We start from the raw sequence: 14,599 nt of genomic DNA on the forward strand, positions 1-14,599 counted from the left end.
TGTTTGGTTTTGCATTTTTGAGTTAAAAAAAATGCTACATTTTACTATCAAATTTTTTGAGAACTTTAAAAATATCTTGCAAAGAAATGAATAAATAAACTATTCTCATAGGAAAGTTTCAGCTAATTAGGAGTTACAGATACAAGCATGGGGTGTATGTCAGTCGGCGCCTTTTATGAGCACTTACAGAATTCTAAATGGGTATTATAAGGCCACAGACAATGGCTAATCCTCCAACATCTACCAGAGAGGTGACTTTCCAAATTCATTTGATGAATAAAAGGGTAAGAAGTACATTTTCTGCCACAGAGTTATGTTGCCAGTAAGCAATTTTGTTCTAAAATCATGTAACTTTTATTATCAAATATATATATAAAAGACATACTATGCCTTTGAAAGTTAGATACGAAATCTCCCTTTCATGTATTATAAATATTAAAAAATAATGAAATGAAGGTTCTCTATGTCCTAGCAAACAAATTTAATATAGCAATGGTGACCGAACATTCCTAGGAACACTCCCAAACTATACTCTTCTTCCTAAATTAAACACAGGCATTCAAACACCTTTTCCACAAATTTGATAAATATAGAACTTGGTGGGGCAAAATCAAATATAGAAACTAAATAGAAATTTTAATGTCAGATTTGAGTTAAAGAGAGTGAAGCAATTTGTTTTAATAAAATCACTGGAAAATTATACCAATCCAATATAACATCTGGAAACTCAATCTTTTATCTTTTAGTAATTGCTTTAACACATCTGTTAAAAATTGTCTAACTAGCTGACGTGGTACGTTGCATCCCGTGAGTTGTCTTCAGATTTTGCCTTGTGACATATTAGGAGAACTCAACTGGCAATCTAAACCATCTCATATACCTCGGCTCCAGCACGCAGAAAGCACCAAGTGAGAATACAGCTAGGTAAGGTGAGTAGTCAGCAAGATTCAACTCTGGACAGGTGGGTGAGTGGGGTGACGGTGGAGTGGGTGGGGCAGGAGAACCTCCTTTGTACCAAGCTGAGCTGAATAAGGTCCTTCTAGGAGTTTCCAACCCTTGGGTCTGAAAAGGTGGTTTGGTTTCCCTAAGCCTACCTGGACGGAGGGATGTAAGGTTTGGGAGAAGTGGTTTAAGGTGCAGTGTCTTGTTCGTATTCATACGTAGAAAGAATAAATGAAGACTTAGGACAGAATTTTTTTTCTTGCACTAAAAAGTAAGGGTGAGACTTAGATTTTGTTTTCCTAGAAATTTAAAAAGTAGACACATTTCTTAAAGCTATATTGTTATTAAGGTCCTTAGAATCAAACAAAATTCCTGAAGCATAGCAGGAACTCGGCAATAATAGCTTAGAGTAAGTACTAGAATAGACTAAGGTGGGATAGCATCCCTATCTCTGCCAGAAAAAGAAACTTCTTACTGGGAATTTAATGTGCCATTGTCTCTTGAAAAAATACAGGTTTGAACTTAATGGGTCCAGCGTATAAGACCAGCCCTTCCTCCTCCTCCTTTGCGTACTCTGTGAAGATGAAGACCCACTTTCATGGTGGTTTCCTTAGTAACATTTTCTTTTCTCTAGCTACTTTTATCATAAGAATACAGTATATAATACACATAACATACAGAACACAAGTCTGTCAACAGGGAGTCGTAACGGTTACCCTGAAAGTGGCCACACGTAGGGAAATGGGAGATTGTAGCTAAGTGTATCTTGATTTACAAAATGTTCATTATGAGATTTTACTAAGAGGTGGTCAATGCATAAAGAATATTTTGTAAATATTTTGCAAAATTTTATAATGGATGTTTTGTAAATAAAGGTACAATTAGCTACAATTTCCCATTTTCCCTATGTGTGGTGACTTTATGGGTGACCTTTGGGACTCCCTGCATTTACATTGTAGGTAAAGCTTTTGGTCAACAGTGGACTATTATCAAGTAACCTTTGTGAAAGTCAAAAGTTGTATGTTGATTTTCTGATTTTCAACTGTTCAAAGGAGAGGGTCAGTGCATCTACCCCCAAATTGTGCAAGGACCAACTGTACATTAACATGATGACCATGGTTAATAATTATGAAATGTGTATGATCTTATGTGGATGATTTCATTTAATCACCATGATAGGGAACATTATCTTCATTTAGAGATGAATGATCTGAGGCTCAGGAAGGTTAAGAGCTTTGCCCAGAGGCACACAACTCAGCATTGGTGAAGCTCATTTTCAAACTCAGAATTATTTGACTGCAAAACTCAAGATTTTAATCTCCACAGACAGCATGTCTTTGTGATGACTGAACCGTCTGATAAAAAATCTTTCACAAAGTTAACAGTCACAATCGAATGGATGAAGCAGGTTTGAAAACAAATACATCGCTATAATAAAGCTCTGCTCGAAAGTCCATGGGGGAACGGAGAAGGGGGTGATGAATCAGGACTGCGGGATCTGGGGACATTTCTCAGTGGGGATATTTTGTACATTTTTATGCTGTCTACTTCAGGGAGCCACAGATTCATTTACCTCTAAAAACGGATATCCAGGGAGACATTTTCTGTTTTTGACTTACTTTTTTCTTAAAGTATAGACTTAACGATAAATGTTCATAAATAAGGTTAAGTAGACGGAAAGTGTTGCTTCTAGAAAACGGTTCATGTTTTAAAAGGTAATGCCAAATCACCACCAGGCTGCCTTTTACTTCTGTTGCAAATTTCTCTATTTTTTAAAACTTGCTATGAGAGGATTTTATTAATTTTGCAATTTGGAAAATACCATATAATGAAAATTTAAATAGCAAACCTCAGTGGAAGCAATTTGTACGCAATGCAGACTTGAAACCAAGCAGGCAGTAACGAAGGACAGGAGGTCACAGCTGAGTGGAAAGTAAACAAATCCTTTGATTTACCTCCTTCATCTACGGCAGAACTCTATTTACCATTTTCTGAAGGTTATCTCTGATTCTAATTGCCTGTTTGCATCCTGTCCTTCTGAGAAATTGGAGCCAGAGATGCTTTTCCGTGAGCATCAAATGCCTTCTGTGTAATTAGGTATGCTTCGGTGCTGACACTGGTGGTCCGCAGCTTGATCACAGACGTGCAGAGGGCAGAGGGGCAGACAGGTCAGAGCCGGCATTTGGATATTCATTGGTAACGCTGAAAGCAGGAGTCCTAATGCTACTGCCTTTGCAAAAGGCAGACCCCCAGACGGGGTTCAGAGAGCCGAGCTGTCCCAGCTGTTCAAAACAAGTCAGAGTATATCCCACACAATTTTGTGTGAAAATAAAAGATGCCGTACATCAGAGGGAGTTGAAGGGTGGCATGCAGTCCCGAAGATGCCACACATCAGGGAGAGTTGAAGGACAGCACGCAGTCCCATAAAACTACCCACTGGGCACTGTGTTCAGCCCTCTTCTCATTACAGCTCAGTGCAGAAGAAGAAGAATGAACCCCAGGGCAGGGGCCCCAAGTCAGAGAGACTGAAATCAAGCCATCAGGTTACAGAGATGGACCGACAGCATTCATGCTGCTCTTACCCAAATACAGACCACCAACTGCAAGTATCTGTGCTCAGTGACAATGAGCCCAAGGGGGAGGCTGGTCTGTCACAGAGACCACACTATGCACAGGGAGGAACGCAGGCTGCCGGGGCAGGCTACATGCGGACACGGTTCCGTTACTAGTAGGGAACGTTCCTCAGGTCGGCCTCCTGCAGCAGCGGCGGGATGGACGGCAGCCCCTCCTGCATCCTGTATAGTGCACTGTGACTCATTCGCTATTTCAACAAAGAGTTACCGAGTGCCTGTGATGCACCAGGTAATGGTTTTGTCATTTTCAATAAATGCTTTTGTCATCTTCACAAATCCTGACTTAAAGACACACCATCCAGCCAGTCATCTAAATATGTTGAACGGTGACCCAAAAAGCCAAGGGGAAAGCCTTAGAATAAGAAAAAGTCAGGTAATCTCATTTCCTTATGTTTGGTTTCTCTTTTATACCCTTTTCTCCCCTCACCTTGGTATTGATTGACTGATGTTTCTTATGGTCCCAATAAATTTCCCAAAGCTTAGAACTAAAATCACAATTGTATCAATATTAAAACAAACGGACTTGTACTTCCAAAATGGTGCAGAGGCAAGCTGGCTCCCTGCTCCCTCACAGAAAACCCAAACCAAACGTACAGTGCTGAGATACACACCAGCGACCAGCTGCTCAAATGTGACCACGGCACAGTTCCCAAGGCCACAGGGAGTGGGCCCACTCGAAGCAGACAATAGCAGAATGGGGCTTCCACATCCACAAGACCCCTCCCTCCACTCTACTCAGCCTGGTGTTCAGGAAAATCTTCTCCTAACTCTTGGTTTCCATACTGGAAAAAGTGAAATTGAGGTGGTCAACCAGGTGGTCAAGCACCTGTCCTTGCCTTAATGCCTGGGAAGCACTGTTGGCTTGAAGAGAGAAATATCCAGGGAATAGGCAGACACCTGTGGGAGGCAGCACCACCATCCTCAGCCTTGGAAACCCTGCTGTGTACCTTGGCCAAAGGAGACACCAAATCAGACTGGCTGTTCAGCACCCCAACTCTCAGAGGCACACCCCCAGGCCCGGGTACAAACCATGGGTGAGCCTTCCTACGCTGCCGGGATGGTCCCTTTGGAGCCTCCCCCATCTGGACAGGCAGTGCTTCAGCTTTGGCCAGTGCTGAGGTGAACCTGGGTCAAGGCACCACCAGGAGACAGAGGAGGCAGCAACCCAGCCAAAGAATTTCACTAAGCAAATATATTCAATAAACAACAACATAAGCTGGACAAAGGAAATTAGAATAGATGATTATCGTCCAATGCAAAGACACAGACACACAAGAAACAATGGAAAACGGAACTGTGACCTCCCTGAAAGGCCATGGCGAAGAGCCAGTGCCTGTCCCTGCAGGGACAGCAGTCGGTGAACTCTCTAGCCAAGAATTTAAAATACTTGTTCCACAGAAACACAGCGATCTCCAAGATCACACAGAAAAGCAGTTCAGAAATTTACTGAGGAAATTCAACAATGAGACTGAAATACTAATAATGAAAACAAACAGAAGTCTTGGAAATACGTTTGCTGAACCAGAGAGGCTCCGGCAGTGGAAGGAGCCAAGCAGAGGAGTGAGTCAGGGAGCTCACGGCCCAGCCACTGGAAAATGCAGAGAAAGGAGAAACAAGGAAAAGGAACAGGAAGAAAAGGAGACCACCTGCCAGATACAGAAAGAGCCCATCTGAGAACACTGGTGCTCAGGAGGGAGCTGAGGAGGAGCAAAGGATGGGAGAAAGGACCACAGGGAACGGCTCCAAACCTCAAAATGTACAAACATCCAGGGCAGGAGGGCTTAAGAACGCTTAGCAGCTTCAGCACAAATAAGACCACCCCACAGGCGCTTGGTAATCAGACTCTCTGGGACTAAGGACAAAGAGAACCCTCCCACCAGCAGGACGGACCAGCAAATAACATCTAAAGCAGGTCCCTGTGTTGGCAATGGACTTTTTTTTGTTTTTTGAGACAGACTCTCACTTTGTTGTCCTCCATAGAGTGCCATGGTGTCATAGCTTACAGCAACCTCCAACTCTTGGGCTCAAGTGATTCTCTTGCCTCAGCCTCCTGAACAGCTGGGACTACAGGTGCCTGCCACAATGCCAGGCTATTTTCAGAGACCGGGGTCTCACTCTTGCTCAGGCTGGTCTCGAACCCGTGAGCTCAGGCAATCCACTTATGTGCTAGGATTACAGGCGTGAGCCACCATGCCCAGCTGGCAATGGACATCTTAACAGAAACTGCGCAGGCCAGAAAGAAGTGAGATGATATTTTCAAAGTGCTCAAAGGAAAAAACAGCAGCCCAACAATACTGTATCCAGGAAGGTTATCATTCAAACACAAAGAAGAGATAAAACCTTTCCCAGACAACCAATTCGGAGAGAATTTACTGCCACCAGACGTGCAAGAAATGCTAAAGGAATTTCTGTAATTGGAAAGAGAAAAATGAACATACAACAAACCAAAAAACAAAAAACAACTTTTCAAAGAACAAAACCCTCAGGTAAAATTAAGCCCGAGGACACACCCAGAATACTCTAATACTGTAATCGTGTGTGCAGTCCACTCATAACCCTGGTATGAGGCCCAAATGACAAATCTATCAGAAACGATAACGGCTCCAGCAACACGTGAAGAGAGACGTAATATAAAAACACCTTAATTGAGACAATTAAAGGTCAAATTCTGGGAAGGGATTAACGTGTAGAATTTTTTTTTTTTTTGCCTTGGTTTCTATTCCTTTAATTGTGATCTAAGATAAGTTGATAAGTTGTCATCTTTTTAAAATAACTTGCTGTGCTTAGGAGATGTTTTTTGTAAGCCTCTTGGTAACCACAGTGCAAAAATCTATAATAGATTCCCTAAAAATAAAAAAGCAACAAGCTAAAATATATACCAGAGCTAATCACTTAACACAAAGGAGGATGGTCAGGAGGAAGAACAGAAAGGAGGGAGCTCACAGCCATCGGGAGACGAGCAGTCAGTTCTTGCTTAGCACAGATCATACCAAATGTAAATGGTCTCGGTTCTCCAATTAAAAGGCAGAGAGCGGCTGATGGATAAAGAAACAAAACGTAACTACATGCTGCCTCCCCAGAGCCTGCTTTACCTGTAGAGATATCTGCACACGGACTGAAAGTCAAGGGGTGGAGAAAGATGTTCTATGCAACTGGAAACCGAAAAAGAACAAGATTGTACCCCATGATTGCATTAATGTGCACAGCTGTGATTTAATAAAAAGAACAAGAACAAGACTGGGTATGCTCATGTCGCATAAAACTGACTACAAATCAAAGACTGGAAAAAAAGACAAAAAGTGTCATTATATAATGATTCAGCCAGAGAATGCAACAGTGAGGAATGTCTGTCATGCAACACCAGAGTTTTCAAGTTTATACAGCAAAGGTAATAGGTCTAAAGGGAGAGAGAGATTGTAACATGAGAATAATAATGGGGACCTTCTAGTCTCCGTAATGGACAGATCACCCATTCAGAAACTCAATAGGAAGCATGGTAGTTAGTTTATACACTAGACATAACAGGCCTAACAGAACATTCCTCCTGACTGTTGCAGAATATGGACAATTACCTCCATAAACTCATCCTAGAAAAAGTGCTGCAACCTCATTGCTGAATATCCCTAGGGTCATCTTTTAAGCACTCCCCTGGGGGAGCCACCCAAGGCCAGCACCTCGTCTACCCTTCAGAGTGATACTAGAACTTTTCTGGAATGCCCATTAGAGCTGTTGCAGTATGAAGTCTGATAATCAAGCATGTGAACGCGTCACTACATAGAATGTTGTTCAGAGATGTATAGATGTATATTTAGACCATGTCTTAGGCCACATGGTAAGTCTCAATTCAAAATGTAGAAGTCACATCACATCTTTTCTGTCCACAATAAAACTAGAAATCAGTAATAAGAGGAACCTCAGGAAACACACAAATTAGTGGAAGTTAGCATGTTTCTGAATAACCCATGTGCCAATGAAGAAATTGAGGAGAAAATTAAAAAATGTCTTGAAACAAATGGAAATGAAAATACCACGTACCAAAATCTCTGGGATATAGGAAAGGAGATAATAAGTGCAAATTTTGCAGCAATAAATGCCTCTAGCAGAAAAGTAAAAAGCCTTCCAACAAACCCCTACTGACACACCTTACAGGGATAAACTCAAAAGGAGCAGGAGGACGATGATAGATCAGAGCAGAATAAACTGGATTGAGACTCACGAAATACAGTAAATCAAGGAAACAAAAGGTGGCTTTTCGTAAAGATAAACAAGATTGACAGACCTTTAGCTAGACTAAAGGAAACAAGAGAAAAGAACCAAATAAATAAAATCAGAAATGAAAAAAAGAGACATAACAACGGAAACCTCAGAAATATGGAGAATCATTAGAAACTATTATGAACAACTATACGCCAAGAAACTGGAAATCCATAAAAATGGACGAGTTCCTGACACACAGCCTAGCGAGGTGGAACAGTGGAGACACGAAAACCTCGATAAGCTGATACCAAGTAATGAGATCAGAGCTGTAATAGAAAAATCTCCCATCAGAAAAAGCCTGGCTCCTGATGGATTCACTGCTGAATTCCACCAAATGTAGAAAGAACGAGTACTAATCCTACCCAAGTTCTTAAAAAAATTAAGAGTACTTCCAAACTCATTCTATAGGCTTTGCCTTAATACGAAAACTGTATTCACAACAACAACAAAAGGAAACTACAGTCCAATATCACTGATGAATGCAGATGCAAAAATCCTCAATAAAATACAGCAAATTGAATTCAAAAGCACAGTAAAAAGATCATTCACCGTGATCAAGGGGGATCCATCCCAGGATACAAGGATGGTTGCAAACACAAGCAAACCAATAAATGTGATACACCATGCTAATAGAATCAGAGCGAAAACCATACCAGTGTTTCAATAGATGCCAATTTCAATTGATGAAATCTAACATCGCTTTATTATAAAATCTCCCATCAAAATGGATACAGAATGAACGTACCTCCACATGATAAAGGCCGTCTATGACAAATCCCTTGCTAACATCACACTGAGTGAGGGAAGACTGGAGACTTTTCATCTAAATACTGAACAAGACAAGGGTGTCCATTCTCCTGTTCTTATTCAACGTACTACTGGTGGTCCTGGCCAGCGCTATCAGGCATGAGAAAGAAATAAAGGACACCCATGTTGGAAAGAAAGAAGTTAGCCTTGTTTGTGGATGACATAATCTTATATTTAGAAAAATCCAAAGACTACACCAAAAAACTGTTAGAATTGATAAACTCAGCACATCTGCAGGATACAAAATCAACATACAAAAATCAGTAGCATTTCTATATACCAGTAATAATCTGGCCAAAATAGAAATCCAGAAAGCAATACCATTTGTGAGAGGTAAAAAATATTTAAAACACCTAGGAATCAATCTAACCAAAGGGAAAGATCTATACAAGTAAAACTATAAAACGTGGATGAAAGGAACAGAGGCAGACACGAAAAGACAGAGAGACGTTCCAGACTCCTGGGTTAGAAGAATCAGGTTTTCTTGGCTTTAAAACTGTTTCGGTTTACCGAGGTCCAGAGATAACATCGCTATTTTGAGTGTGGCAGATTAGATTCTCCTCTTTGTTAAGAAGAGGTGACGCCACTTCAGGGAGCAGGACCGAACAGACGAGACTACGAATAGCCATACCTTCAAACGTAGTTTTGCGAACAACGACCAAAAAATGTGGATGTGTGTGGAAGGGTGCTGAGGTTCACTGTTTCCATTTTTATTCCTTTCAGCTTTCCAGAGTTTCATTCTGACCTGATTCCACTAGGGCACAGCCACAATAAAAAACTACTGAGTCTCCTTATTCTCTGCTTATTTGGACTGAACACAGCAAAAAGAGAATAAAACCAATCACCAGTGTCAAACCATCCCTGGCAAGTTTATATCTTTAGCCATCTATGTACTGTCTGCCTACCATCTATCTGGATATCTAAATATTTATATCCATACATACAACAATAAAGTAAAGAGTATATAAACTGTTAAAATGTATTGCTCTAAGAAGTATACAGTACAAAAAGTAAACCCACAGTATAGTTAAGTGTAATTTACATCTTATGTATCCATATGCATGTTATTCAAAGTAATTACCTTAATCAATGTCTATATTTTTTTGTTATAAAAAATCTACAATGGGCTCGGCGCCTGTGGCTCAAGCGGCTAAGGCGCCAGCCACATACACCTAAGGTGGCGGGTTCGAATCCCCAGCCTGGGCCCACCAAACAACAATGATGGCTGCAACCAAAAAATGGCCAGGCATTGTAGCAGGCACCTGTAGTCCCAGCTACTTGGGAGGCGGAGGCAGGAGAATCACTTGAGCCCAGGAGTTGGAGGTTGCTGTGAGCGTGATGCCATGGCACTTTACCCAGGGGGATAGCTTGAGGCTCCGTCTCAAAAAAAAAAAAAAACTACAATGACTAAAATATCTACCAACCACATAGAGAAGAATGAAATATTGAGACCTTATAAAGTAAACTGTTTCTGGTAATTGATAAGGCATTTCAAGCCCTTAATTTTGCCGGGAATTAATATTAGTGAGATGAATTAGTATTCCAATCAGTTACTGTATCTATTTTATTATATAAATCGACATTGTCCTTCAGTGAGTCACTCTGGCAATATTTTAAGATATTTCAATGTATTTTCATATTTTTTGTCGGATACATATGAAATTATTTCTGAAATTGTGCATCAGTCTAAATCTTAGCTTTCCTTTTAGAGAAAAGTTTCTGTAAAACTATCATGAAAACGAATCTTTTATTGTCTAGAGTTACAGGCCTAACCCTTGACAAAACCCAACAGTATCATTACATCACTTCCAACCCATCCTTATGTTATTTGAATTAAGGTGTCACTTTTTTTGCCTTGATATGTGATTGTTATTATTTAGTATTTTTAAGCAAATAGCAATATATGTATGTTTACATTTAAATAAAAATAACCTTATATTACAAGCCTGTTTTCTAATTAATTCTAGTTACAGGAATGGGCACAATTAGTTTTGTCCGATCATGATCCTTGGACAGTGTTGGTGTGGCCACTGGCATTTGTGGAGGAAAGGAAAAGGCGAGAAACTCGTCTCCTTTTTCTGATTCTTAAAATCACCAAACCAGCTGCTCTTGCTTTCCTCGACCCTCTAATCCTTTTCTTATTAAATATTTTCTTATACGAATAAATAGCACAAATAGATAATAACTAAATGTTCAATACAGGTAGTCAAACCTGCCATAAGGGAACTCAGTTAAAACTTTTTGCCTTCAAGAAAATCTTTAACCGTTAATCTCCACTAATGAAATTCCATTGGTTTGAAACCCCGGCAAGCAAACAGCACTACAAAAATACCCCAAAATATTTCTTTCAACAGAAATTTTTTGTTTTGTCAAATGTGGTGGTTTTAATATCAGCAAAAGCTAAATAGGAAAGAAAAACATATCAAATGCCCGATTAGGCTGAAGGTCGTATTTGGCGATTCCTTTACCAGCTGTTTATTGGATGCTTGTTATGTTCAAGTCCACGGTGCTTAGAGAATGCTGGATGAGCAAGTGTTTTCAGCTGTGTGTGTTTTAGCCTTATTTTCTTCGTTTCTTGCTTTCTCCCGTGTTGGCCAGCTGTTGGCCAACTGCTTGTAGCTGAATACTTTATTTTAAGAACAAGAGTATTCATTTTAAGACAAAAGGGAAAGAAGAGGAAGACGACTGCTGAAGTTGGGCGCCCACTAGTGTTCGTCAAACACCTGCTAGCGTAATGGATTTAGTAATTTGATTCATCTGGCAAGCCATTCCCAGGCTAGTCGTTAACTGGCCACTCATCAGTAGGAAAACTACACAGACTAAGTATTTATACCTGGCCCCCTTTGGCATGCAGCCTCTCCGTGGGGTTTCTATGTCAAGGTTTTGGCTAAACTTTACAACTTCTGCGAGCAGGTTTATATAGCATTTCATTCCTGAGCCTGAAGTCAGTCTCCTGAACTGATATTTAATCCCATCAAGGAGAAAAGATGCCAAGAAAGAAATCCTTTGTAAAACACAGCATGAAACAGACCTCCGCGTTAGCTTTGCTTCTGATCATGTGCTTTGTATAATGTTTTAGTCAAGTTCTTGTGCCAAATTGGGTCCGTAGTAATTTTTGAAATAATTTTTACCATGAGTGTATAAAATAATAGCTTTTAAAAAGCCACTGTAAATCTCAGAGCTCCCACTGTGGCCAGTGACAGCTGATAGATGGAAGTGGGGAGAGCAAGGACTACAAATACAATGCCATTTGCACGACTCTGCCCCCTGAAGGAAGCTGATGGCGGTGCTGCTTGATTATCGTAAGGTTACTTGCCTTGCAAACTGTAGATTTCTCCAACGCTGTTCTGACGTGTGATGTGATGCCAGTATGCGCTCCGAGGGAGAGATATTGATTTGGATAATGTCATTGGTTCAGTCAAGCTTGTCTGAAGCTAAAAGAAAATGAAAATGTATTTTAGGCTTTAAATATTAAACTGGAATCTGCTCTTTTAAAGGTTGAGGGTTAAATGGGAATGACATCTCAGAATTGGTTCTAGACACCTGCACAATCCTCTGTTTAAGGATAAATTCTCAAAAGGTAAAATCATTACTCAAAAGTAGGAAATCGTAAACGATTTCATCTATCTCATGAAGTAAGAAGGGAACATCAAGATGGCACAACTGATTCCAAGGAGAATGGCTTCCAGCCAATCGGGAATGTTGGCAAATGTTCAGGGCAGTCATCAAGTGCATTCCAGCAGACAAATGTGTTTGCATTTCTATGGCCAAGAAGGATTTGGGTCATTTCCAGCTTCCAACAATTTCCAGAAGTGTAAAATAACTCAAAAAATGAAAGCACAAGCCCCTTCAGAAACATACCCCAGAACGGCGCCAAGCACAGGCTACTTATTAATTTCTTTTTTACCCATTCCAGTCTCTTCAAGTTTCCCCTGGCATCTACTGACACCCTTACCCAGTGGTTATTTTCTCAAATGGATCTATATCCTTGCACCTGTCATAGAACTTGCACATATTGAAAAAGTGTTTTCGCTGAGACTCTTTGATAAAATTGTGGTGCATTTTCTTATTTGAAACCTATATTTTAAGGTTAGCTGAGAGGATCCACACACCACTGTAGCACTCGCTCAGGCATATGATCAGTTCAATGAACAAAAATAGTTTACATGGCATTTTCAAGAAACAAATTTATTTTTATTGATACAAGAACAGGGTTCAAGAAACACAGAAGAGGCTTTATTTGATCTTGGACACAACTTGAGAAAATATTTACTTTTTGACAGACAATGGACTGTCCTCTAATTAATAAAATCTCATATTCTTTTTTCCCCTACTTAATGCCTTATTCTTTGCAAAACTTAGAGTTGTTAAGATTGTCTCTATTAAATCTATCCTTAGAGTTTCTCTCTGCACTTTGCCCCTGTGGCCCTTGGAGCCCTGGTTTTTCCCCACGTCGCACACTGCCTCAACCAGCATGCGTGTGACTGTTACTATATACAGGAAAAACCTTCATATAAGATGGCTCTCAGGGAAGTATCTGATGATGTGGCTGGTCATTTAAATCCACATAAAACTAAGAGGCTTTTACATTTTAATAGAAAGTATAGCCAAAAAACTTCATTTTTTTAAAAAAAATTTTGCTTTTTAGTAGTGAGGCATTTCTAGAACTCCTATATCTTGTCATAGAAGAAAAAATTAACAGGCCTGGTGGTGCACACCTGTAGTTTCAGCTACCTGGGAGGCTGAGCTGGGAGATCAATGGAGCCTGAGAGCCAGAGGTTGCAGTGAGCTGTGATCCTGCCACTGCACTCTAGTCTGGGCAACAGGGTGAGACCCTGTCTGAAAACAATCAATCAAACAAACAAAAAAGGTGCCAGTCTATACAAAAGCCTAGCCTTGCTGAACCAACATACACTCATTCCTTCCTTCCTTCCTTCCTTCCTTCCTTCCTTCCTTCCTTCCTTCCTTCCTCCCTCCCTCCCTCCCTCCCCCTCTCTCTGTCTCTCTCTCTTTCTTTCTCTCTTTCTCTTTCTTTCTTTCTTTCTTTCTTTCTTTCTTTCTTTCTTTCTTTCTTTCTTTCTTTCTTTCTTGAAGATGGCTTCAAATAGTAACATAGCAACCAATCTATATTTTTTTAAATTTTGTATATTCTAAAGTTTTCCTCCTTTTTGCCAAAATAAGTATACTGTCCATGTCCATATCCTGTGGTTGGTGTGTATGTGTATGTGTTGCAAAAAAGAAAACAAATTTCTGGGTTACCATTGAGCGGGCCTTCCAGAATTTTAGAAACGCTTGTTAACAATGTCCATTTCCAGTATTCTTCAAGTCTCCTCAGCAGCAGCCATTAATAACATCAATTAATCCATAAATCCAGTCTCATATTAATCTCAGTTCTGTCTACTGACTACTTTTTATTTTTTCTAGTATATTATAATTTGTTACTTAGCGTACAATAGATTGTCAGTGATAAATTAATCTTTCCGAAATTCAATGAAAGTGCTTTTCTTTTTTTTTTTTTTTTAATTCTAGGAACCATTTTTCTTCCTAACTGATCAGTCTCAAGCCTCTTGGAAACACAGTAAGCATATTTTGTTTGCTGGAAACAAGTAAGTGGAAACCCCTGGCGACCAATGTCCTCCGGACACGTTTCCGTCTGAAGCGGCCCGTCCTGGTTCTCGCCCCCCGACCCTCCAGTTCACACTCCTCACTGTGTTCAAGGGCTCGGAAGGTTTCCATGGTATTCCACTGCCTCATTGGCGGCTGTGGTTCCTCTATATTCTACTTTCACATTTAATTACAGAAAAGTGGAAAATTTGTGTTTAAAAATTTGATTGTGGGAGGGGGAGGATGGGTGAAGAGAATGATATTGTGGGGATCACGCCTATAATTTATCCTATTAGGGTACATGTGAATTTATCTAAAGGTTGAATATAAATGTCTTAACACAACAATTATGAGAA

General features: G+C 40.2%; 1 protein-coding gene across 1 annotated transcript in view; it reads right to left on the minus strand.

Moving 5' to 3' along the window:
* DOK6 (docking protein 6) overlaps positions 1-14,599 on the minus strand; it is a 338,799-nt gene that overhangs the window by 56,176 nt on the left and 268,024 nt on the right. The window contains exon 7 of the mRNA XM_003788404.2: positions 11,956-12,073. Within this exon, the coding sequence (XP_003788452.1) occupies positions 11,956-12,073 (118 nt within the window). The remainder of the gene's footprint in view (positions 1-11,955; positions 12,074-14,599) is intronic.

This window comes from Otolemur garnettii, unplaced genomic scaffold (assembly GCF_000181295.1).
Source record: "Otolemur garnettii isolate 467f Iridium unplaced genomic scaffold, OtoGar3 scaffold00027, whole genome shotgun sequence".
Taxonomy (NCBI): domain Eukaryota; kingdom Metazoa; phylum Chordata; class Mammalia; order Primates; family Galagidae; genus Otolemur; species Otolemur garnettii.